General features: G+C 37.0%; 2 protein-coding genes across 4 annotated transcripts in view; one reads left to right on the forward strand and one right to left on the reverse strand.

Annotated features, from left to right (window-relative positions):
• Nucleotides 1-23,538, reverse strand: part of ART3 (ADP-ribosyltransferase 3 (inactive)) — a 141,365-nt gene that overhangs the window by 65,457 nt on the left and 52,370 nt on the right. Inside the window, exon 1 of one of the 3 annotated variants that reach the window (XM_053901476.1) lies at nucleotides 15,409-15,544. The exons of the other annotated variants lie outside the window; for them this stretch is intronic. The gene's annotated coding sequence lies outside the window, so the exon portion shown is untranslated. Of the gene's footprint in view, nucleotides 1-15,408; nucleotides 15,545-23,538 lie in introns of those variants that run through there. 3 annotated transcript variants of the gene reach the window in all.
• CXCL11 (C-X-C motif chemokine ligand 11) lies at nucleotides 20,954-22,941 on the forward strand. The gene is made up of 4 exons (XM_019467208.2): nucleotides 20,954-21,091; nucleotides 21,667-21,793; nucleotides 21,909-21,981; nucleotides 22,209-22,941. Exons 1-4 carry the CDS (start codon nucleotides 21,031-21,033, stop codon nucleotides 22,248-22,250), a joined length of 303 nt encoding a protein of 100 aa, XP_019322753.1. The 5' UTR covers nucleotides 20,954-21,030; the 3' UTR covers nucleotides 22,251-22,941.

Below are 23,538 nucleotides of genomic sequence, written 5' to 3' on the forward strand. Positions count from 1 at the left end.
GTATTTTCAAATCATTTCTTTAATCCATTTTAATTTTTGTGTATGAAGATAGTACTATACTTTCATTCTTTTGCATGTGGCTGTCCAATTTCCCCAGCATCACATATTGAAGAAACATCCTTTCTCTGTTGTATGTTCTTGGCTTCTTGGTCATAAATTAATTACCCATATACATGCAGATTTATTTCTGGGTTCTCAATTCTGTTTCATTGATCTCTGTGTCTGTTTTTATGCTAACACCATACTGTTCTGATTAATATAGCTTTATAGTATATTTTGAGGCCACAGAGCATGATACTCCCAGCTTTGTTCTTTCTCAACATTGTTTTAGTTATTTGGTATTTTATGTGGTTCTATATAAAATTGTAATTACTTGTTCTAGTTCTATGAAAAATACTATTCACTGAAATTTTGATCGGCATTACACTGAAACTGTACATTGCTTTGGATAATATGGACATTTTAACAGCATCAATTCTAATCTATGAGCACAGAGTATCTTTCCAGTTATTTGTGTTCTTCATCAATGTCTTACACTTCCACTCTATAGGTCTTTTACCTCCTTGGTTAAATTCAGTCCAAAGTATTTCACTCTTTTTGACGCAATTGTAAATAGGACTGCTTTCTTAATTTCCCTAATAGTTTATTAGTGTAAAGAAATGCCACTGATTTCTGTATATTGATTTTGTATCCTCCAACTTTAGTGAATTAGTTTATTCTAATAGTTTTTTAGTGGAGACCTTAAAGTTTTCTGTATATAGTATTATGTCATCTGCAAATAGTGACAGCTTTATTTCTTCCTTTCCACTCTGTATGCTTTTTTCTTTTTGCTTGCTGTACTGATGTCACCAAGACTTCTAATACTATGCTGAATAAAAGTGGTAAGAGTATATATCCTTGTCTTATTCCTGATATTAAAGGAAAAGCTTTCATCTTTTGATCACTGAGCATGATATGAGCTATGGGGTTGTCATATATAGCCTTTATGATGTTGAGGTATGTTCCCTCTATACTCACATTGTTGAGAGTTTTTATCATAAATGGATGTTGAATTTTGTTAACTGTTTTTTTAAACATCTATTCAGATGCCTATATGACTTTTATCCTTCATTTGGTTAGCTAATGTGGTGTACTGCAGTTTGATTTGTGGATGTTGAGCCATTATTACATCCCTGGAATAAATACTTCATTGTGGCATATGATCCTTTTAATGTCTTGTTGAATTCAGTTTGCTACTATTTTATTGAGAATTTGTGCATCTGTGTTCATCAAGGATACTGGCCTTTTGTTTTCTTTTTTTGTGGTTTCCTTGTCTGGTTTTGGTGTCCAGGTAATGCCAGCCTCATAAAATGACTTTAGAAGCATTCCCTCCTCAAATTTTGGAAGTGTTTGAGAATAGGTATTAATCTTTTTTGAAAGTTTAGTAGAATTCACCAGTGAAACTGTCTAGTCTGGGGTTTTGCTGGGAGGTTTTTTATTATGACCCAAACTTCTACTAGAATTCTGTCTATTCAGATTTTCAATTTTTCCATGATTCAGTCTTGGAAGATTGTGTTTCTAGGAATTTATCCATTTCTTCAAGGTATTCCATTTGTTGGCACATAAATGTTCATAATACAGTTGACCCTTGAACAAAAATGGGTTTGAATTGTGCAGGTCCACTTATACATGAATTTTGTTTTCAATAAATACAGTACTATGAATGTACTTTCTCTTCCTTAAAATTTTCCTAATAACGTTTTATTTTCTCTAGGTTACTTTATTGTAAGAATCCAGTATATAACAGATACGACATATGAACTATGTTTATTGACTGCTTATGTTATCAATAAGGCTTCCAGTTGACAGTAGGCTATTAGTAGTTAATTATGGGGGGGAGTCAAAAGTTATATGTGGATTTCTGACTAAGCAAGGGGTCAGTGTCCCTAACTCTGGTGTTCTTCAAGAGTCTACTGTACTTTGTTATGATCTTGTATACTTCTGTTACTTTCTTTTTTTCTGACTTTTAAAGTTTTAATTCCAGTATAGTTAGCATACAGAGATACATTAGTTTAATTAATTTCATCTCTGATTTTATTTATTTGAACCTTCTCTTTCTCTCTTGGTGCATCCAGCTAAAGGAATGTCTTTTTTTTTTTTTTTTTTTAAATCTTTGCAAAGAACCAGCTCTTCATTTTACTGATTTTTCGATCTTGTCTTTTTCGTCTCTATATTATTTATTTCCGCTCTGCTCTTTATTATTTACTTCCTTCTACTAAATCTTTGGCTTCATTTGTTCCTTTTCTAGTTCCTTTAGGTGTAAAGTGTGATCTTTGATTTTTTTTAATTTTTTAAATATTTATTTTTGAGAGAGAGACAGAGAGTGAGCAGGGGAGGGGGAGAGAGAGAGCGGGAGACACAGAATCCAAAGCAGGCTCCAGGCTCTGAGCTGTCAGCACAGAGCCCAACACAGGGCTTGAACTCACAAGCCGTGAGATCATGACCTGAGCCAAAGTCGGATGCTTAACTGACTGAGCCACCCAGGTGCCCCCATTTATTTGATATTTTTCTTGTTTCTTGAGGAAGGCCTGTAATACTATGAACTTCACCCCCCTCCCCCCACCCCACCCCACCCCACCCCTCTGCCTTTGAAATGCTTCTGTTGCATCCGACAGATTTTGGTATACTGTATTTCTGTTTTCATTTGTCTCTGGGTATTCTTTGATTTCTCCTTTGACTTCTTCATGATCCACTGGTTGTTGAGTAGCATGTTGTTTAAAATACAGATTTTTGTGGGATTTTTTTTTCCAGTTTTCTTCTTTTAATCAATTTCTAGTTTCATACCATTGTGGTGAGAAAAGATGCTTGACATGATTTCAGTCTTCTAAATTTATTAAGACTTGTTTTGTGGCCTAACATACAATCTATCCTGAAGAATATGCACTTGAGAAGAATGTGTATTCTGCTACTTTTGGATGTAGTACTCTGTATGTATCTTGTAAGTTTATCTGATCTAATTTGCCACGTAAGGCTGATGTTTCCTTATTGATTTTCCGTCTGGCTGATCTATCCAATGATATAAGTGGAGTGTTAAAATCCCCTACTATTCTTGTATTGCTGTCAATATTGTCAATATCTCCCTTTAGGTCTGTAAATATTTGCTTTATATATTTTGGTGCTTCTATGCTGGGTGCATGTATGTTTACATTATCTCTTCTTACTGGACTGACCCCTTTATTGTTTTGTAATGCCCTTGTCTTTTTACAGTTTTCAAGTCTATTTTATCTAAAATGAATTTTTTAAGAAAATCTATTTTGTCTGATGTAAGTATAGCTATGCCAGATTTCTTTAAATTTCCATTTACATAGAACATCTTTCTCTATCCCCTCACTTCAATCTGTGTGTCTTTACTTCAGAAGAGAGTTTCTTATAGGCATCATATACAAATGGGTCTCTTTTTTTAATTCATTCATCCACTATTTATCTTTTGATTAGAGAATTTACACTTAACTATTGAGAGGTATGTAATTATGCCATTTTGTTAACTGTTTTCTGGTTGTTTTTGTAGTTCCTCTCTATTCCTTCCTTCTTCTCTCTCTTCCTGTGATTTTTTTAAGTATATTTATTTATTTTGAGAGAGAGCATGCACACATGTGCATCATGCTGTCAGTGCAGAGCCCAGCATGGGGCTCAATCTCACCAAGTGTGAGATCATGACCTGAGCCAAAATCAAGAGTCGAATGCTTAACCAACTGAGCCACCCAGACACCCCTGTTCCACTGTGATTTGATGGTACTCTTCAGGGTTATAGTTAGATTTCTTTCTCATTTTCTTTAGTGTATTTACAATAAGTTTTTGCTTATGATTACCATGAGGTTCATGTATAACATACTATGTATATAACAGTTGGTTTTCATAGGAGCTTAAATTTGAACATACTCCAGAATTTTACATTTTTATTCACCCCCCATGTTTTATATTCTTAATGTCACATTTTACATCGTTTTATTTTATGTATCCCTTAACTAATTATTGTAGTTTTAGTTACTTTTACTACTATTGTCTTTTAACCTTCATAATTCCTTTATAAGTTATTCCACTATCTTTACTATATATTTACCTTTTCCATTCCAACCCTTTTGTATGTTTTCTTGTTACTAACTAGTGTCATCTCTTTTCGGTTTAAAGAAGTCTCTAACATTTCTTGTAAGTCCAGTTAATGGTGATGTACACCTTTAGTTTTGCTTATCTGGAAAACGCATCAGATCTCCTCTTTAATTCTAAATGATAACTTTGCCAGTTAAAGAATTCTTGATTGGAAGTTTTTTCCTTGTAGCACTTTTCATATGTCATCCCACTCCTTGCTGGTCTGCAAAGTTTCTGCTAAAAAAAATCTGCTGATAGCATTATGGAATTTCCTTTGTACACAACAAGTTGTTTCTCTCTTGCTGCTTTTAAGACTCTATTTAACTTTTACAATTCTTATTATTAATGTATCTTGGTGTAGATCTTTTTGGATTCATCCTATTTGGAACTTTGTGGGCTTCCAGAACTTGAATGTCTGTCTCCTTCCCCAGATTAGAGAAGTTTTCAGCCATTATTTCTTAAAGTAAGTTTTGTGGCACTATCTCTCTCTCTTTTCCTTCTGGGATCCCTGTAATGTAAATGTTATTCCTCCAGATATTGTCCCAAAAGCCCCTAAGGTATCTTCACTATTTTTAAAACTCTTTTTTCTCTTTGTTGCTCTGTGTGGATGAGTGCCATTGCTCTGTCTTCTAGCTCACTGATATGTTCTGCTTCACTACAATCTGCTGTTGAACCCCTCTAGTAAATTTTTCAGTTATTGTATTCTTCAGCCCTGTAAGTTCTGTTTGTTAATTTCTTACATTTTCTCTTTGTTGAAGCTCTCACTGTGTTCACCCATTCTTATCCAAGTTTAGAGCATATTAATGACTGTTACTTTGAACTGTTTATTAGGCAGATTTATTACCTGTTTCATTAAGGTCTTTTTCTGAAGTTCTGTCTTATTCTTTCACATTTGGATATTCCTCCATTTCCTCATTTTGCCTGTCTTTGTGTTTTGTATTAGGCAAATCAGCTAACTCTCCCAGCCCTGAAGTAGTTTTGTGTAGGAGATACCCCATGAAACTCAGAAGTGGTATATCCTCTGGCCACCTGTGCCAAGCACTGTAGGGACACCCCCTGTGGGAACTGTGCACACCCACCTACCTTGGTGGGGCGACAACATGAGGGTGGCTGGAGCTCTCACTGGTCTGGCTGTGATGCAAGGCTGCAGTGCGGGTTGTACCCTCCTGGACCCACAGGCTAGAGAAAGAGTTCCAAATGGCAACCACTAGGGCTAGCACCAGCATATTAGAATAAGATTGCAAAAATGGCACCTATAAGTGCCTCCATGTCAGCAGAATCCCAACAAGTTCCTGCATCTCAGGCAGACACCTTAAGATTAATTAAGTAGATGTTCTTCACTTATAATCTAGGTGCTTTCCAAACTGGTGTTTTAGCACGGGGTCAAAGGATGAGTGAATCTATGTACAAGCTATTTAAGAGTAAATTCTCTATTCCCTAAAGTTCTGTGGTTTTCCTGAACATAATCCATGTTGATTTTCAAAGCCAGGCATATTGTGGATTCATCTCTCTTATGAAAGCTACAGTGCCTGATATGCAGCACAGATCCTTGATTCTCAAGGAAAAGTTCCATATTTTTCAGATCCTTCCTGGTTGTGGATTGCCTATGGTCTGTTTTCTCTTTTCTTTTCTTTCTTTTTTTTTTTTTTTTTTTTTTTTTTTTTTTTTTTGAGAGGTTGTGTCTCTGCCTCTCATACCTGTTTCAATGCTGACCTTTTATCCTTTGTTGTAGAGATTCTGTTCCTCTGGTTTTTAGGTCTTATTTTAGAGGAAATTATTCCATATGTAGTTGTAAATCTGTTGTGTCTATGAGAGGAAGTGAGTTCAGGATCCTCCTATATGGCCATCTTGAACTCATCTCTTTATAAATTAGTCTTAAACCATACATACAGGGGTGGGAAGACAAACAGGGTAGGGGGAAATCTGTGCACATGCATAGGCGCACAGTGAAAGCCAGTATGATGCAATGAATTTCCAGATCCAAAACACCTCAGTTTAAACCCCAACATAGACATTTTCTAGCTATGTGACCTGTTTTTTTATTTTTTAAAAAAAATTTTTTTTTCAACGTTTTTTATTTATTTTTGGGACAGAGAGAGACAGAGCATGAATGGGGGAGGGGCAGAGAGAGAGGTAGACACAGAATCGGAAACAGGCTCCAGGCTCCGAGCCATCAGCCCAGAGCCTGACGCGGGGCTCGAACTCACGGACCGCGAGATCGTGACCTGGCTGAAGTCGGACCCTTAACCGACTGCGCCACCCAGGCGCCCCAATGACCTTTTTTTTTAATATATGAGATTTATTGTCAAATTGGTTTGACACTCATACAACACTCAGTGCTCATCCCAAAAGATGTCCTCTTCAATACCCATCACCCACCCTCCCCCCTCCCACCCCCCACCAACCTTCAGTTCATTCTCAGTTTTTAAGACTCTCTTATGCTTTGGCTCTCTCCCACTCTAACCTCGGTTTTTTTTTTTTTTTCCCTTCCCCTCCCCCATGGGTTTCTGTTAAGTTTCTCAGGATCCACATAAGAGTGAAAACATATGGTATCTGTCTTTCTCTGTATGGCTTATTTCACTTAGCATCACACTCTCCAGTTCCATCCACGTTGCTACACAGGGCCATATTTCATTCTTTCTCATTGCCACGTAGTACTCCATTGTGCATATAAACCACAATTTCTTTATTCCATTCATCAGTTGATGGACATTTAGGCTCTTTCCACAATTTGGCTATTGTTGAGAGTGCTGCTATAAACATTGGGGTACAAGTGCCCCTATGCATCAGCACTCCTGTATCCCTTGGGTAAATTCCTAGCAGTGCTACTGCCGGGTCATAGGGTAGGTCTATTTTTAATTTTCTGAGGAACCTCCACACTGTTTTCCAGAGCGGCTGCACCAGTTTGCATTCCCACCAACAGTGCAAGAGGGTTCCCATTTATCCACATCCTCTCCAGCATCTTTAGTCTCCTGATTTGTTCATTTTGGCCACTCTGGTATAAGGTGGTATCTGAGTGTGGTTTTGATTTGTATTTCCCTGATGAGGAGCGACATTGAGCATCTTTTCATATGCCTGTTTGCCATCCAGATGTCTTCTTTAGAAAAGTGTCTATTCATGTTTTCTGCCCATTTCTTCACTGGATTATTTGTTTTTCAGGTGTGGAGTTTGGTGAACTCTTTATGGATTTTGGATACTAGCCCTTTGTCCGATGTGTCATTTGCAAATATATTTTCCCATTCAGTTGGTTGCCTTTTAGTTTTGTTGGTTATTTCCTTTGCTGTTCAGAAGCTTTTTATCTTCATGAGGTCCCAATAGTTCATTTTTGATTTTAATTCCCTTGCCTTTGGGGATGTGTCAAGTAAGAAATTGCTACGGCTGAGGTCAGACAGGTCTTTTCCTGCTTTCTCCTCTAGGGTTTTGATGGTTTCCTGTCTCACATTCAGGTCCTTTATCCATTTTGAGTTTATTTTTGTGAATGGTGTGAGAAAGTGGTCTAGTTTCAACCTTCTGCATGTTGCTATCCAGCACCATTTGTTAAAGAAACTGTCTTTTTTCCATTGGATATTCTTTCCTGCTTTGTCTAAGATTAGTTGGCCATGCTTTCATGGGTCTAGTTCTGGGGTTTCTATTCTATTCCATTGGTCTATGTGTCTGTTTTTGTGCCAATACCATGCTGTCTTGATGATTACAGCTTTGTAGTAGAGGCTAAAGTCTGGGATTGTGATGCCTCCTGCTTTGGTCTTCTTCTTCAAAATTACTTTGGTTATTCGGGGCCTTTTGTGGTTCCATACGAATTTTAGGATTGCTTGTTCTAGCTTCAAGAAGAATGCTGGTGCAATTTTGATTGGGATTGCATTGAATGTGTAGATAGCTTTGGGTAGTATTGACATTTTGACAATATTTATTCTTCCAATCCATGAGCATGGAATGTTTTTCCATTTCTTTATATCTTCTTCAATTTCCTTCATAAGCTTTCTATAGTTTTCAGCATACAGACCTTTCACATCTTTGGTTAGATTTATTCCTAGGTATTTTATGCCTTTTGGTGCAATTGTGAATGGGATCAGTTTCTTTGTCTTTCTGTTGCTTCATTGGTAGTGTATGATAATGCAACTGATTTTTGTACATTGATTTTGTATCCTGCAACTTTGCTGAATTCATGTATCAGTTCTAGCAGACTTTTGGTGGAGTCTATCGGATTTTCCATGTATAATATCATGTCATCTGCAAAAAGTGAAATCTTCACTTCATCTTTGCCAATTTTGATGCCTTTGATTTCCTTTTGTTGTCTGATTGCTGATGCTAGAACTTCCAACATTATGTTAAACAACAGCGGTGAAAGTGGACATCCCTGTTGTGTTCCTGATCTCAGGGAAAAAGCTCTCAGTTTTTCCCCATTGACGATGATATTAGCTGTGGGCTTTTCATAAATGGCTTTTATGATGTTTAAGTATGTTCCTTCTATCCCGACTTACTCAAGGGTTTTTATTAAGAAAGGATGCTGAATTTTGTCAAATGCTTTTTCTGCATCGATTGACAGGATCATATGGTTCTTATCTTTTCTTTTATTAAGGTGATGTATCACGTTGATTGATTTGCAAATGCTGAACCAGCCCTGCATCCCAGGAATAAATCCCGCTTGGTCATGGTGAATAATTCTTTTTACATGCTGTTGAATTCGATTTGCTAGTATCTTATTGAGAATTTTTGCATCTATATTCATCAGGGATATTGGCCTGTAGTTCTCTTTTTTTACTGGGTCTCTGTCTGGTTTAGGAATCAAAGTAATACTGGCTTCATAGAACGAGTCTGGAAGTTTTCCTTCCCTTTCTATTTTTCGGAATAGCTTGAGAAGGATAGGCATTATCTCTGCTTTAAACGTCTGGTAGAACTCCCCTGGGAAGCCATCTGGCCCTGGACTCTTATTTGTTGGGAGATTTTTGATGATTGATTCCATTTCTTTGCTGGTTATGGGTCTGTTCAAGCTTTCTATTTCCTCCTGATTGAGTTTTGGAAGTGTGTGGGTGTTTCGGAATTTGCCCATTTCTTCCAGGTTTTCCAGTTTGTTGGCATATAATTTTTCATAGTATTCCCTGATAATTGCTTGTATTTCTGAGGGATTGGTTGTAATAATTCCATTTCCATTCATGATTTTATCTATTTGGGTCATCTCCCTTTTCTTTTTGAGAAGCCTGGCTAGAGGTTTATCAATCTTGTTTATTTTTTCAAAAAACCAACTCTTGGTTTCATTGATCTGCTCTACAGTTCTTTTAGACTCTATATTGTTTATTTCTGCTCTGATCTTTATTATTTCTCTTCTTCTGCTGGGTTTAGGCTGTCTTTGCTCTTCTGCTTCTATTTCCTTTAGGTGTGCTGTTAGATTTTGTGTTTGGGATTTTTCTTGTTTCTTGAGATAGGCCTGGATTGCAATGCATTTTCCTCTCAGGACTGCCTTCACTGCGTCCCAAAGCGTTTGGATTGTTGTATTTTCATTTTCGTTTGTTTCCATATATTTTTTAATTTCTTCTCTAATTGCCTGGTTGACCCATTCATTCTTTAGTAGGGTGTTCTTTAACCTCCATGCTTTGGAGGTTTTCCAGACTTTTTCCTGTGGTTGATTTCAAGCTTCATAGCATTGTGGTCTGAAAGTGTGCATGGTATGATCTCAATTCTTGTATACTTATGAAGGGCTGTTTTATGACCCAGTATGTGATCTATCTTGGAGAAGGTTCCATGTGCACTCGAGAAGAAAGTATATTCTGTTGCTTTGGGATGCAGAGTTCTAATATATCTGTCAAGTCTATCTGATCCAATGTATCATTCACGGCCCTTGTTTCTTTATTGACCATGTGTCTAGATGATCTATCCATTGTTGTAAGTGAAGTATTAAAGTCCCCTGCAATTACCACATTCTTATCAGTAAGGTTGCTTATGTTTGTAATTGTTTTATATATTTGGGGGCTCCCGTATTCAGTGCATAAATATTTATAATTGTTAGCTCTTCCTGATGGATAAACCCTGTAATTATTATATAATGCCCTTCTTCATTTCTTGTTACAGCCTTCAATTTAAAGTCTAGTTTATTTGATGTAAGTATGGCTACTCCAGCTTTCTTTTGACTTCTAGTAGCATGATAAATAGTTCTCCATCCCCTCAACTTTCAATCTGAAGGTGTCCTCAGGTCTAAAATGAGTCTCTTGTAGACAGCAAATAGATGGGTCTTGTTTTTTTCTCCATTCTGATACCCTATGTCTTTTGGTTGGCGCATTTAGTCCATTTACGTTCAGTGTTATTATAGAAAGATATGGGTTTAGAGTCATTGTGACGTCTGTAGGTTTCATGCTTGTAGTGATGTCTCTGGTACTTTGTCTCATAGGATCCCCCTTAGGATCTCTTGTAGGGCTGGTTTAGTGATGATGAATTCCTTCAGTTTTTATTTGTTTGGGAAGACTTTTATCTCTCCTTCTGTTCTAAATGACAGACTTGCTGGATAGAGGATTCTCGGCTGCATATTTTTTTCTGTTCAGCACATTGATGATTTCCTGCCATCCCTTTCTGGCCTGCCAAGTTTCAGTAGAGAGATCCGTCACGAGTCTTATTCGTCTCCCTTTATATGTTAGAGCACGTTTATCCCTACCTGCTTTCAGAATTTTCTCTTTATCCTTGTATTTTGCCAGTTTCACTACGATATGTCATGCAGAAGATCGATTCAAGTTATGTCTGAAGGGAATTCTCTGTGCCTCTTGGATTTCAATGCCTTTTTCCTTCCCCAGATCAGGGAAGTTCTCAGCTATTATTTCTTCAAGCACACCTTCAGCACCTTTCCCTCTCTGTTCCTCCTCTGGAATACCAATTATGCGTAGATTATTTCTCTTTAGTGCATCACTTAGTTCTCTAATTTTCCCCTCACACTCCTGGATTTTTTTATCTTTTTCTCAGCTTCTTCTTTTTCCATAATTGTATCTTCTAGTTCACCTATTCTCTCCTCTGCCTCTTCAATCCAAGCTGTGGTCATCTCCATTTTATTTTGCAGCTCATTAATAGCATTTTTTAGCTCCTCCTGGCTGTTACTTAGTCCCTCGATCTCTGTAGCAATAGATGCTCTGCTGTCATTTATACTGTTTTCAAGCCCAGAGATTAATTTTATGACTATTATCCTAAATTCACTTTCTGTTATATTGTTTAAATCGTTTTTGATCAGTTCGTGAGCTGTTGCTATATCCTGGAGATTCTTTTGAGGGGAATTCTTCCGTTTTGTCATTTTGGATAGTCCCTGGAGTGGTGCGGAACTGCAGGGCTCTTCCTCTGTGCTGTCTGGAGTAACCTGCGCTGGTGGGCGGGGCCACAGTCAGACCTGATGTCTGCCCCAGCCCACCGCTGGGACCACACTCAGACTGGTGTGTACCTTCTCTTCCCCTCTCCTAGGAGTGGGATTCACTGTGGGGTGGCGTGGCCCGTCTGGGCTACCTGAACACTGCCAGGCTTGTGGTGCTGGGGATCTGGCGTATTAGCTGGGGTGGACTGGCAAGGTGCACAGGGGCAGGAGGAGCAGGCTCAGCTTGCTTTTCCTTCAGAGATCCACTTTGGGAAGGGCCCTGTGGCACCAGGAGGGAGTCAGACCTGTCGCTGGAGGGATGGATCCGCAAAAGCACAACGATGGGTGTTTGCTCGGTGCAAGCAAGTTCCCTGGCAGGAACTGGTTCCCTTTGGGATTTTGGCTGAGGGATGGGCGAGGGAGATGGCGCTGGCAAGCGCCTTTGTTCCCCGCCAAGCTGAACTCTGTCGTCCATCCGGGGCTCAACAACTCTCCCTCCGGGGCTCAACAACTCTCCCTCCCGTTGTCCTCCAGCCCTCCCGCTCTCCGAGCAGAGCTGTTAACTTATAACCTTACAGATGTTAAATCCTGCTTGCTGTCAGAACACACTCCGTCCAGCCCCTCTGCCTTTGCAAGTCAGACTCGGGGGCTCTGCTTTGCCGGCCGGCTGCCCCTCTGCCCCGGCTCCCTCCCGCCAGTCTGTGTATCATGCACCCCTCACCGCCCTTCCTACCCTCTTCCGTGGGCCTCTCGTCTTCGCTTGGCTCCGGAGACTCCATTCTGCTAGTCTTCTGGTGGTTTTCTGGGTTATTTAGGCAGGTGTGGGTGGAATCTAAGTGATCAGCAGGACGTGCGGTGAGCCCAGCGTCCTCCTACGCCGCCATCTTCCCTTCCTCTTGAATCGTTATGTGACCTCTTAATAACCACATAACACTGGGCTTGTTTTTTACTTCTCTGTGTTGAGTTTTTTTTTTTTTTTTAATGTTTATTTTTGATAGAGACACACAGTGCGAGGAGACGGGCAGAGAGAGACAGAGACACAGAAACTGAAGCAGGTTCCAGGCTCTGAGCTGTCAGCGCAGAGCCCGATGCAGGACTTGAACCCACAAACTGAAATCATGACCTGAGCAGAAGTCAGACAGCTAAGTGAGCCACTCAGGTGCCCCTCTCTGTATCCAGTTTGCTTATCTGCCAACTGGGCATAATAATAGCTCCCCTCCCAAGGTTGTTGAGAGGAATCAAAGAGTAAACAGATGCATAGTCTGGTACATAGTAGGCACTATGTAAGTATTAGGTACTATTTTTAACTTCTGAGTTAATTTTAGACTTTTACAAAGTTGAAAAAATAGTACAGTGTATCCTTATCTCCCTCACTCTTCTTCTCCCACTGTTAACATCTTACGTCACCTCAGTACAGTTATCAGGAAAAGAAAATGAACATTGGTGACTAAACTACACACTTTACTGAAGAAATAATTTCACCGATTTTTCCACCAATGTCCTTTCTGCTAGGATCCTATCCAAGACCCACACTGTATTTCATTATTTCTTCTTAATCTGCCCCAGTCTGTGGCAGTTCTTCCTGGCAGACACAAACTTAACAAAATGATTAAAATGAGTATTACTAGTAATAAAACATATTAACATTATGAATTCCTTTATATGATACACTGAGAAACACATAACCACATTTTCCAGTTTTCTTACCAAAAAATGCATAACCTCATTGACATAAAAATAAGCCAAAATTGTGAAACATTCTATAAAATAACTGATCAGTATTACTCAAAAGTGTCACTATTATTTTTGATTTGATAAAAATTAAGAGTAAATTATCATGTTAATGAATATCTATAAACCATGAAAACTTCCCAAAGTTTGACTACATTTTCTTTAATTCTAATTTACATGTAGTTCTCCACTTATCAGTGGAACTTAATTCAAAAATTCATTTGAAGACCCATTGTTTTTTTTTATGTTTATTCAGAGAGAGCGCGTGCACATGAGCAGGGAAGGGACAGAGACAGAGGGAAAGAGAGAATCGCAAGCAAGCTCCAGGCTGTCAGCACAGAGCCCGATGAGGAGCTCAATCCCACGACCATGAGAGCATGACCTGACCAAAATCAAGAGTCAGGTGCTCAACCGTCTGAGCCATCCAAGCACCCTGAAGACTCATTATTTTCGATCAAGATGATTTTTTTTCCCCCACAACAGGGTCTATATTTCAAGTCAAGAGGTAATTCTATTTTAGCAGGCTTATGAAGTAACTCTACTTTAGCAGACTAGCCTAGAAATCCAACTAATCTAATATGTATTATTTTTCTAGGGAGAAATATACTACAGGTCTCAAAATGTCAGGAATACATTTCTGTCTTATTCACTCTGTCCCCAACCTGATGGGCAACAGGAACTCTGTCTCTTTCCTGGTCTATCTAAATACATTCAACATTTCATTATTCAGCTGCTGTTAAGTAATAATACTTGTTGTTAGCAATTCCCAGGACTGCTCTCCACTTACTCTAAAACTGCCTCTTTTCCATAACTCTTGGATTCCTCGCCATTTGAACCCTATTTCCGAACCCTCAATTTTGGCAATATGTTCAGAGCCTCTCACATCCTGAGAGGCTCTCACATCCTGAGAGGCTCTGAACATATTGCCAAAATTGAGGGTTAGGAAACAGGGCTCAAATGGCGAAGAATGGCCTACTGCACTGACATTAGCTACTTACTACCTAAGACCAGAGTTTCTGTCCATCTCAGCTAATTGTTAAAAGAACATAGGCTTCTTTCCTTTTTCTCTATACTTGGAGTAAGTATCAGTTGTACTTAAGTTTTCTAAGGGTCACTACTACTACCCATGATGGAGAAATAGAGGATAAGCATTACTAACAAAGGGGAAATTTTAAGAAGCCTCACAGCGTAAATTAAATGGAGCTCTAGACATTCTCAAGCTTTCTTAGCTGCTTTCTCACCAGGACTCTCAGATTCCATTTATTCAAAACTGTTCCATACTTAGTTTTCTACTTCAATCTTCTTTGGAGTTTTCTATTTTCAAAGGTGGCCTGTATCTAGGAGTTACAAAGTCAGACCTTTGAGATTGCCTTTCACTCCCCTCTTCCATCACAGAAGAAGGGAACGTGAGTGTGCTTTATCATTGCTGTTGTCTCAACTCTGCAACTTTAGTACTAAAGTGTTACTAAATGTGTTAAATTTTTGAAGGAGGGTTACATAATCTCTTGAAGCCTCATTTTCTTCTTTAAAAAGCAAGTGGTAGTACCCTTTCTTGCAGGATTATTGTGAGCACTAGTGAGACACTATGTACAATACATAGCATATGGCAGGCATCCAACAAATGACAGCAGTTTTGGTCTGTATCGCCAATCCTGTTACCATTATTCAGCCCATAACTGCTACAGATGCAAGGTGAAAGGCAGAACTAGAGCTGATGAGTGAGCCATGCTTCCCTAACCACACCTCTGAGCGCTCACCTACCCCCACATTAAAAATAAGAATAGGGCAGTTAGGAAACATAGAAAGTAAGGTAGGATAGATATGTTTCTAAGATGGAACCTTTCAAGAAGTGAGGAAAATCTTAGAAATGAGAATAAAGTTTTGTTGGCTTTTTATAAAAAAGGAAAATGGCATTCAGTATAATATACAAAATAAAAATAATACACAGCCCATCTAAATATTTAAGAATTGTTTTCTTAAACAATTGTTTCCTTTCCAAAAGAAAGTCATTTATTCTAAGTATCAAGATAATCTAAGAAATATTTGTAACAAAAATACCCTTCCAGTCTTTCTGTTTTTATAGTCTTGTCTATATCTATTTAAAACATTACACTGACTAACCTTTAGCTGCAACTGGCAAGCCACATGTACCAAAATGCTCCTTACAAATGGCTATTTTACTTATCTTACTAAAAAATATATGCAGTACAAATAAATCCAATGCAGCTTCATACCTTACACACATAGCTCCTCTAACATGCACATGCGGGACTCATCTCTCCAGGAACAATCCTCTTGTGCAATACTCTTTTTCCAACCAGCCCTGAAATAATACCAGCCAGATCTATTTTCTTCTCTTTTCCAACTTTTCTGAAGAGCAATGGAAATAAACTAATGATAAGTAAAGCTACTGCACAATTTTCCCTTACTGAATGAAACTTTTCAGTTAGTTGTTTGTAGTTGTTCATTGCTAATCTCTCACATGTTTCTATCCCTTAACAATAGGGCATGTTGTTTCCCAACTTGGAAAATTAACATGAACATCCACATTGACCTGGCAGTTGTAGACTGCAGTCATTTTCCAGGCGGCCAGTTGAAGGCCACGCACAAAGCTGCCTTTGTTGTGAGAAAAATAATTTCTCTGAAGTTTATGGTGATATTGAAGTTGCTCTGTACAACCCACTGCTCCCGGCCCAATACACGCTACTGGCAGCATTCTGTGAGGAGTACAGAAGACATGGGAAAGAGGGTTAATCTATTTAATGATATAATAGAACTTGATTGTCTCTTCTTCTGGGTTCTAAATTTTAATATTTGAGGTTTTTAAATTTTATCTTAATTTTAAAGGGAAGTAATTCATTGTAAACCCCTATTCTTTTTTTCCTTCTGAATTACTGAAAAAAACAAATCAAGTAGTTTCTTTGACACTTGTTAATTATAACCTACTAAAATAACTTGGCAGTAAACCTGGCAAAAAGTAACATGCCAAGGCAAGTAAATTTGGCCCTAAAAAACACAAACAATATTTATATGCTATGCTTTGCCAGATTTTAAAAGGCAAATAATGATTGTTATTTGATAACTCTCATTCCAAGAAGGTAAACATTAGCCTTCCTTTCTGACAAGGAATGGTAGATCAAAATCTTAATTGACTAATTTCCAAAAAAATGAAAAAGCTGTAGTTCAATAAATCACCTGTAGCTTAGCTATTCCTGGAAACCCTCTCCTTTGCAATAAATTTAATTAAGACAATGGAAAACCACCATTCAACTCCAGGAACAAGATACAATAGATAGCCTGTATCTGATGATGAACAAGCATAGTTAAGAAGCAAAGGAAACTGAACTGTAACTATTTTTCAAATCTTCAATCACTGGAAACTCAAAGCTTATTTTTTCTCTTTGTGTTTATCTTTCAGATGTCTTTCCTTTAAAACCAGAACTTTGGTTGAGTTCAGTAATCTTTCATACAAGGTGTGCCAAGATTCTGATTCCATTATTTCTGGCATTCTGAGAAGGAAAAGAAAGATAAATGGCTAGCAGTGGCTCTCTCAAGCATGGGAAGGTCAGTATGGTTATTATGGCTACGGAAGGAATAACACAGAGACAAAGGGTTTACTAAATGAAATGAGAAACACATTTGATGGAATGAACAGCAGGCTGGAAGAAGCGCAGGAATGAATTAGTGACCTAGAAAACAGAGTAATGGAAAGTAATCAAGCTGAACAAAAGAGGAGAAAGACATCTACAAAGTGGAACAGACTTAGGCAACTCAGTGATTCCATCAAATGTATAACATTTGATGGATAAAATAAAATAACATTCTTCCAAAAGAAGGGTAAAAGGGGCAGAAAAATTTATTTTAAGAAATTATTAGCTTCACTAATCTGGGAGAAGGAAACTAATATCCAGAGCCAGGAGGCACCAAGAACCCACAACAAAATCAACAAAAGCAGATCCACACCAAGATATATTGTAATTAAAATGGCAGAATGTTGAAAAATTAAGCATCAAGACCAAAGAAAACAATTACATACAAGGGAAATCTCCTAACTCTATCAGTGATTTTTCAGCATAAAGCTGGCAAGCCTAACATGAGTGCTGAATGGGAAAAAATCTACAGCCAAAAATACACTATCTAGCCAGGCTATCATTCACAATAGAAGGAGAGATAAAGAGTTTTCCAGAAAAACAAAAATGAAAGGAGTTCATGGACTACTAAACTAGACCTGAAAGAAATATTAAAGAGGACTCTGAGTGGAAAGACCAAAATGACAGTATGAAAATAAGAAACACAAAAGCAGCAAAAATGAATATTTTTATTAAAAAAATTAGTCAAGGAACTCACAAAATTAAAAGATGTAAAATATGACACCATATACCTAAAACATGGGGATAAAGGGACTAAAAATTGGTTTCAAACTTAAAAGATCATCAACATAATATAGATAGCTATGTGCACAAAAGATTACATACAACCATAATGGTAACAATAAATCAAAATCCAGTAATAGACATGAAAAGAATAAATAAAAAGAAATGCAAATGTAACACTGAAGAAAGCCAGCAAACCATGACAGAAAGAGAAGAAAGGACTGACAGAGTAGGCAGTCAGTTAGACATGAGCTGGAGGCAAAGGCAGTAAATAACAGGTGACACATTAGAAGCCTCAAGGAATTTCTGGGTTTTCTTATTCTATTCCATTGGTCTATGCGTCTGTTTTCGTGCCAATACCGTACTGTATTGATGATTACAGATTTGTAATACAGGCTAAATTCTGGGATTGTGATGCCTCTAGCATTGGCTGTCTTTTTCAACATTACTTTGGCTTTTTGGGGTCTTTTGTGGTTCCATACAAATTTTAGGATTCTTTGTTCTAACTCTGAGAAGAATACTGGTGCTATTTTGATTGGGATTGCACTGAATGTGTAGATTGCTTTGGGTAGTATCGACATTTTAACGGTATTTGTTTTTCCAGTCCATGAGCAAGGAATGCTTTTCCATTTCTTTGTGTCTTCTTCAATTTCTTTTATAACCTTTCTATAGTTTTCAGTGTTGTTTTCTTTTACCTCTTTGGTTAGGTTTATTCCTAGGTATACTATGGTTCTTGGTGCAATTGTAAATGGAATCAATTCCTTGATATCTTTCTGTTGCTTCATTATTGGTGTATAGAAATGCAACCAATTTCTGTACACTGATTTTATGTCCTGCGACTCTGCCAAATTCATGTATCAGTTCTAGCAGTTTTTTGGTGGAGTCTTTCTGGTTTTCCATGTATAGTATCAACCTTGCCATTTGCAACAATGTGGATGGAAATGGAGGGTATTAATGCTAAGTGAAATAAGTCAGAGAAAGATACCATATGATTTCACTCATGTGTGGTATTTGAGAAACTTAACAGAAAACCATAGGGGAAGGGAAGGAAAAATAAGATACAAACAGAGAGGGAGGGAAACCATAAGAGACTCTTAAATACAGATAACTGAAGGTTTATTAGGGTGGAGGGTTGGGGGGTGGGGAAAATAGGTGATGGGCATTGAGGAGGGCACTTATTGGGATGAGCACTGGGTGTTGTATGTAAGTGACGAATCCAGTAAATCTACTCCTGAAGCCAAGACTAATGGAATGAAAACAAAATAGTTTTTATTATCAGATATTATATACCACCTTACTAAAAACCGCTAAACTGTATACTTTAAAAAGGTAAATTTTGGGAGATCTAAATTATATCTCAATAAAAATTAGACTGTGAAAATAATAAAGATTAAATTTAAAAATTTTTAATTTTTAAAAGAATTTTGTATGTGGAATATATGTAAATAAGTATGTGATTTCAGGATAAAATGTAAATGATAATTCTCAAAAAAGAAGCTCAATAATAAAAAATAATCACCTGAAAACACTAAACTATCTATATATCCCAGATTATGTAACAAAATTAGGTTATATTCTCATCTTACAAAAGGAGGAACTATAAGCTACTATTTACAGTTGATGTAAATAGAAAAGGTAACAAAAATTTTAAAGATTACTAGCAAAATGTAAAACAATGTATTCTTTTCAAGTCACATAAAAAAAAAACGTTAAAGAAAAGAAATTTAAATTGAGAAGGCAATCTGAATGCAAACCGCCGCCGTGCCTATGGAAAAAATAAGAGATTCCTCAAAATTTTAAAATAGAACTACCATACGATCCAATAATCACACTACTGGGTATTTAACCGAAGAATACAAAAACACTAATTCAAAAGGATATATGCAACCTTATTTATAATAGTCACAGAAACAGCCCTAGTGTCCATCCAGAGATGAATGGATAAAGGTGGCACACACACACACACTCAGCCATAAAAAAGAATGAAATCTTAATCTTGCCATTTGCAACAACATGGATGGATCTAAAAAGTGTAATACTAAGTGAAATAAGTCACCCAGAGAAGACAAATACCATATGATCTCACTTTTATATGGAATTTACGAAAAACAATGAAAAAAAAGACACAAACCAAAAAACCGACCCTTAACTATAGAGAACAAGCTGACAGTTACCAGAGAGGAGGTGAGTGGGGGGAATGAGTGAAATAGGTGAAGAAGCTTAAGAATTCATCTATCATGAGGAACACTGAGTAAAAGTACGTTAATTTTTTAATCACTATATTGTACACCAGAAACTAAAAGAACACTATTAACTGTACTGTAACTTAGAAAAAAGAAAACAAAAAATAGCAGGAAAGCATTTTTAAAAGTTTACAGACAACCAGTTATCCACTAAATAATTAAATTCACCCATTAAAAGTCCTTTAGGTATGACATTTTAAAGTATCTGCATATGATCCATTTATTCTTTTTTTAGTATTTATTTTTGAGAGACAGAGAGAGAGACAGAGAGTGAGCAGGGGAGGGGTAGAGAGGGGAGACACAGAATCTGAAGCAGGCTCCAGGCTCTGAGCTGTCAGCACAGAGTGCAACACAGGGCTCGAACTCACAAGCCGTGAGATCATGACCTGAGCCAAAGCTGGACGCTTAACTGACTGAGCCACCCAGGCACCCCAGCATATATGACCCACTTAAAACAAAAAGCTCTAGAAAGCTTAAGTGGAAAAGGTAAAGATACATAAGAAAAGACGGTCATTTTTTTTTTAAATCAACAAGTCCCACAACTTTATACAGTAAATAACAGTGCTAAAATATATATAAAGTAAAAACTGTTAAATGTGCAAAAAGAAATGGATATAAATTCAGAAGTACAGGGACACTTGTTTAAATGTGCAATTATAGTCAGCATATAAATAAGGTTAAATAAATGTCATTTGATGTCAAATAAGGTACCCCTTACAGGTGAGAATCTGGACCTAAAAGCAAAAGTAAAGTGATAAAAAAATAAAAATAAAAATGTTCTTTTATACAGTTATGTGAAGAAGGGAGGATGAATAGACTGAAAATAGGAAGACAATCTTCCTGAATGGCAATCAGAATTCATTGTTCGTTGTTAGTTCCATAATGAAATACATTTCTAGGAAATGCTACTTTGAGAAGGCTAGTTCCCATCTGGGTGCCCCTATTCTATATTTATATAGCTCTTTACTCTTTAAAAAGTGCTTTCACATTCCTATTACTTGCAGCACTGTAACATATAGGAAAGGACAGTGATATTTAGAAAATAACAAAACAGAAACTCATGGAAGCAAAAAAGCACCATGACTCAAGGAGGGGAATTCCTGTTGCCCTAAGAGGAATGCACGTGTATAAAAATGCCCTACATATGCTGATAAAGAACTGCCTTTCATGTTCAGCATTTCTATTCCCTCCAAGAAGAGTACTAATGCTGAAGCAGCAGCAACAGCAGTGAAAGACAAACATGAGTGTGAAGGGCATGGTTATAGTCTTGGCTGTGATATTCTGTGCTACAATTGTTCAAGGTATATGCTACTTTTTATTTCTTAACCTATAAATTTCTTTTCTAGTGCTTCAAATGTCTTTTCTTCCATCTTTTCCTAAAAGATTCAATTTTTATTTAACCTCATACATTAGAAGTTACTACTGCTTTGGCAGAAAATGTTTGAAGTATGTAAGGCACTAGAGATGATTATTGAAACTAGAAATGATATACTTCATGGAATTTTTGATTTGGCTACAATATCTGCCAAGAGCCTTAAGCAATAATCTTAAATGTCTGTTAAGATTTATATGAAGTAATGTTATTAGCTTACTGGAAAAATTCTTGAGCCTAAAAGCAAGAGGCAAATAAGCTTAACCTCCAATAAACCTTCATGTTTCCCTTTATTCTTTAATGTGGTTTGTTCACAAATTTAAAGAGAAAAATTAACACCTGACTTTAGTTCCTTTCCCAGTGACAGCAGTGTCAAGTGCTATTTGACAAATTGCTATCTTTATCCTTAATGAAAACCCTGCTTATGTTTTTCACCAGGATTATAAACTACAGAGATCTGCTGCAATCAGATGTATTAGTAACTGATGCTATGATCTGTTCTAGGTTTCCCCATGTTCAAAGGGGGACGCTGTCTTTGCATAGGCCCTGGAGTAAAAGGAGTGAAAGTGGCAGATATTGAGAAAGCCACCATAATTTACCCAAGTAACAACTGTAACAAAATAGAAGTGATGTAAGTAATGAACTCGCTAAAGATGACAGTGGTAGAAGCTTTTTTGTTTTGTGTTTTTGTTTTACTTATGTTTTTCCATCCAAAATTTAAGACTGTTTTGGATCTTCCTTAACAGTATCACCTTGAAAGCACATAAAGGACAAAGATGCCTAAATCCCAAATCGAAGCAAGCAAACATTATAATCAAGGTAGGGTACCAGATTACTTCCATTTTATAACTGGTTTTATCCACGACAGATCTTTTGAAAAAACAGCTGCAAATAGGATTCTGCTATGATTTTATGTGAAGCATTTTGATAAGAGGTCTTTGGTTATGACTAGTTTTCCTCTCCTGCCATATATTTTACATGTCACCTCAATCACTTGGAAACAAGAATAGCACAATGTTTTTAAAACTCTCATTTTCTCATTTCAGAAAATTAAAAGAATGAATTTTTTAAAATATCAAGATGTATGAAGTCCTGGGAAAGAAAATTTGAAAACCTAGAACAAGTTTAACCGTGACAACTGAAGTGATAAGAATTCCACAAGAGGAAAGTGATTTTCTCCTGCCTGTTGCAATGTACATTCATGCATTTCTGCATCAGTGAACCTCAGAGTTCTGATGGTTATAATTATTCTGTGACAATGAAAACATTTCTGTCTCTAGAAGTTATGTCTCTGTACTTGATCTATCTGCCATATTACAACCTTTAGTTACAATGGAGACATAACATTACTGGACTCAAGAAGACCTTATAAGTCAAAAGCATACATGTGTGTAATAAACATTCCCCAAATAGTTTTAATACAAATCCATTTTTTACCCTAAAATCATACAGCACATATATATCTAGGGAAGAAGTTCTTATATATATTCCCATTTTATAAAAGGCTATAATTTATGAAATGTACTATGAAAAACATAAGCTAAGGAAAACTGGTATGAGTGCAAATATTTTATAACTGAATTAGTAGCTTTGGTCTTAATTTGATTTTTTTCAGCAACTTTTCATTGAGATGTTTTAATGCAATAAAGGTGTGTGTGTCTATTGTGTATTTTATCTATTCTTGTAAACTGTAGCAATATTTTGGACACATTTTAAATATAACAACACTTTTGTCTACCAAAAAAATGTTGAAAAATAAATATATGCAAATGTCTGGCAGTCACCTTTAGTTTTTGGGATTCTTTTCTTTTTTAATTTAAATTCCAATTAATTAACATACAGTGTAGTATTAGTTTCAGGTGTAGAATTCTGTGATTCATACAACATCCGGTGCTCATCACAAGTGCCCTCCTTACTCCCCATCACCTATTTAGCCTCCCCCCCCCCCCCTCCCCTCTGGTGACCATCAGTTTGTTTTCTAGAGTTAAAGAGTCTGTTTCTCATTTTGCCTTTTTTTTCCCTCCCAGGTTCATTTGTTTTCTTAAATTCCACAAAAGAGTGAAATCATATGGTATTCGTCTTTCTCTTATGTCGCTTAGCATAATACTCTCCAGCTCCATCCATTGCAAACGGCAAGATTTCATTCCTCTGGATACCTGAGAAATAATTCCATTTCTTCTTTATTCATCAGTCGATGGATTTGGGCTCTTTCCATAATGTGGCATTTCACAAAGTACAATATTCATTCATGATAAAAATCCTCAACAAAGTAGGGTTAGGGGGAACATACCTCAACATACTAAAGGCCATATACAAAAGACTCACAGATAATATTATCCTCAATGGGGAAAGAATGAGAGCTTTTTCTCTATGGCC

The sequence above is a fragment of the Panthera pardus genome, unplaced genomic scaffold, assembly GCF_024362965.1.
Source record: "Panthera pardus isolate Hobbes unplaced genomic scaffold, ASM2436296v1 HiC_scaffold_13, whole genome shotgun sequence".
Lineage (NCBI taxonomy): Eukaryota > Metazoa > Chordata > Mammalia > Carnivora > Felidae > Panthera > Panthera pardus.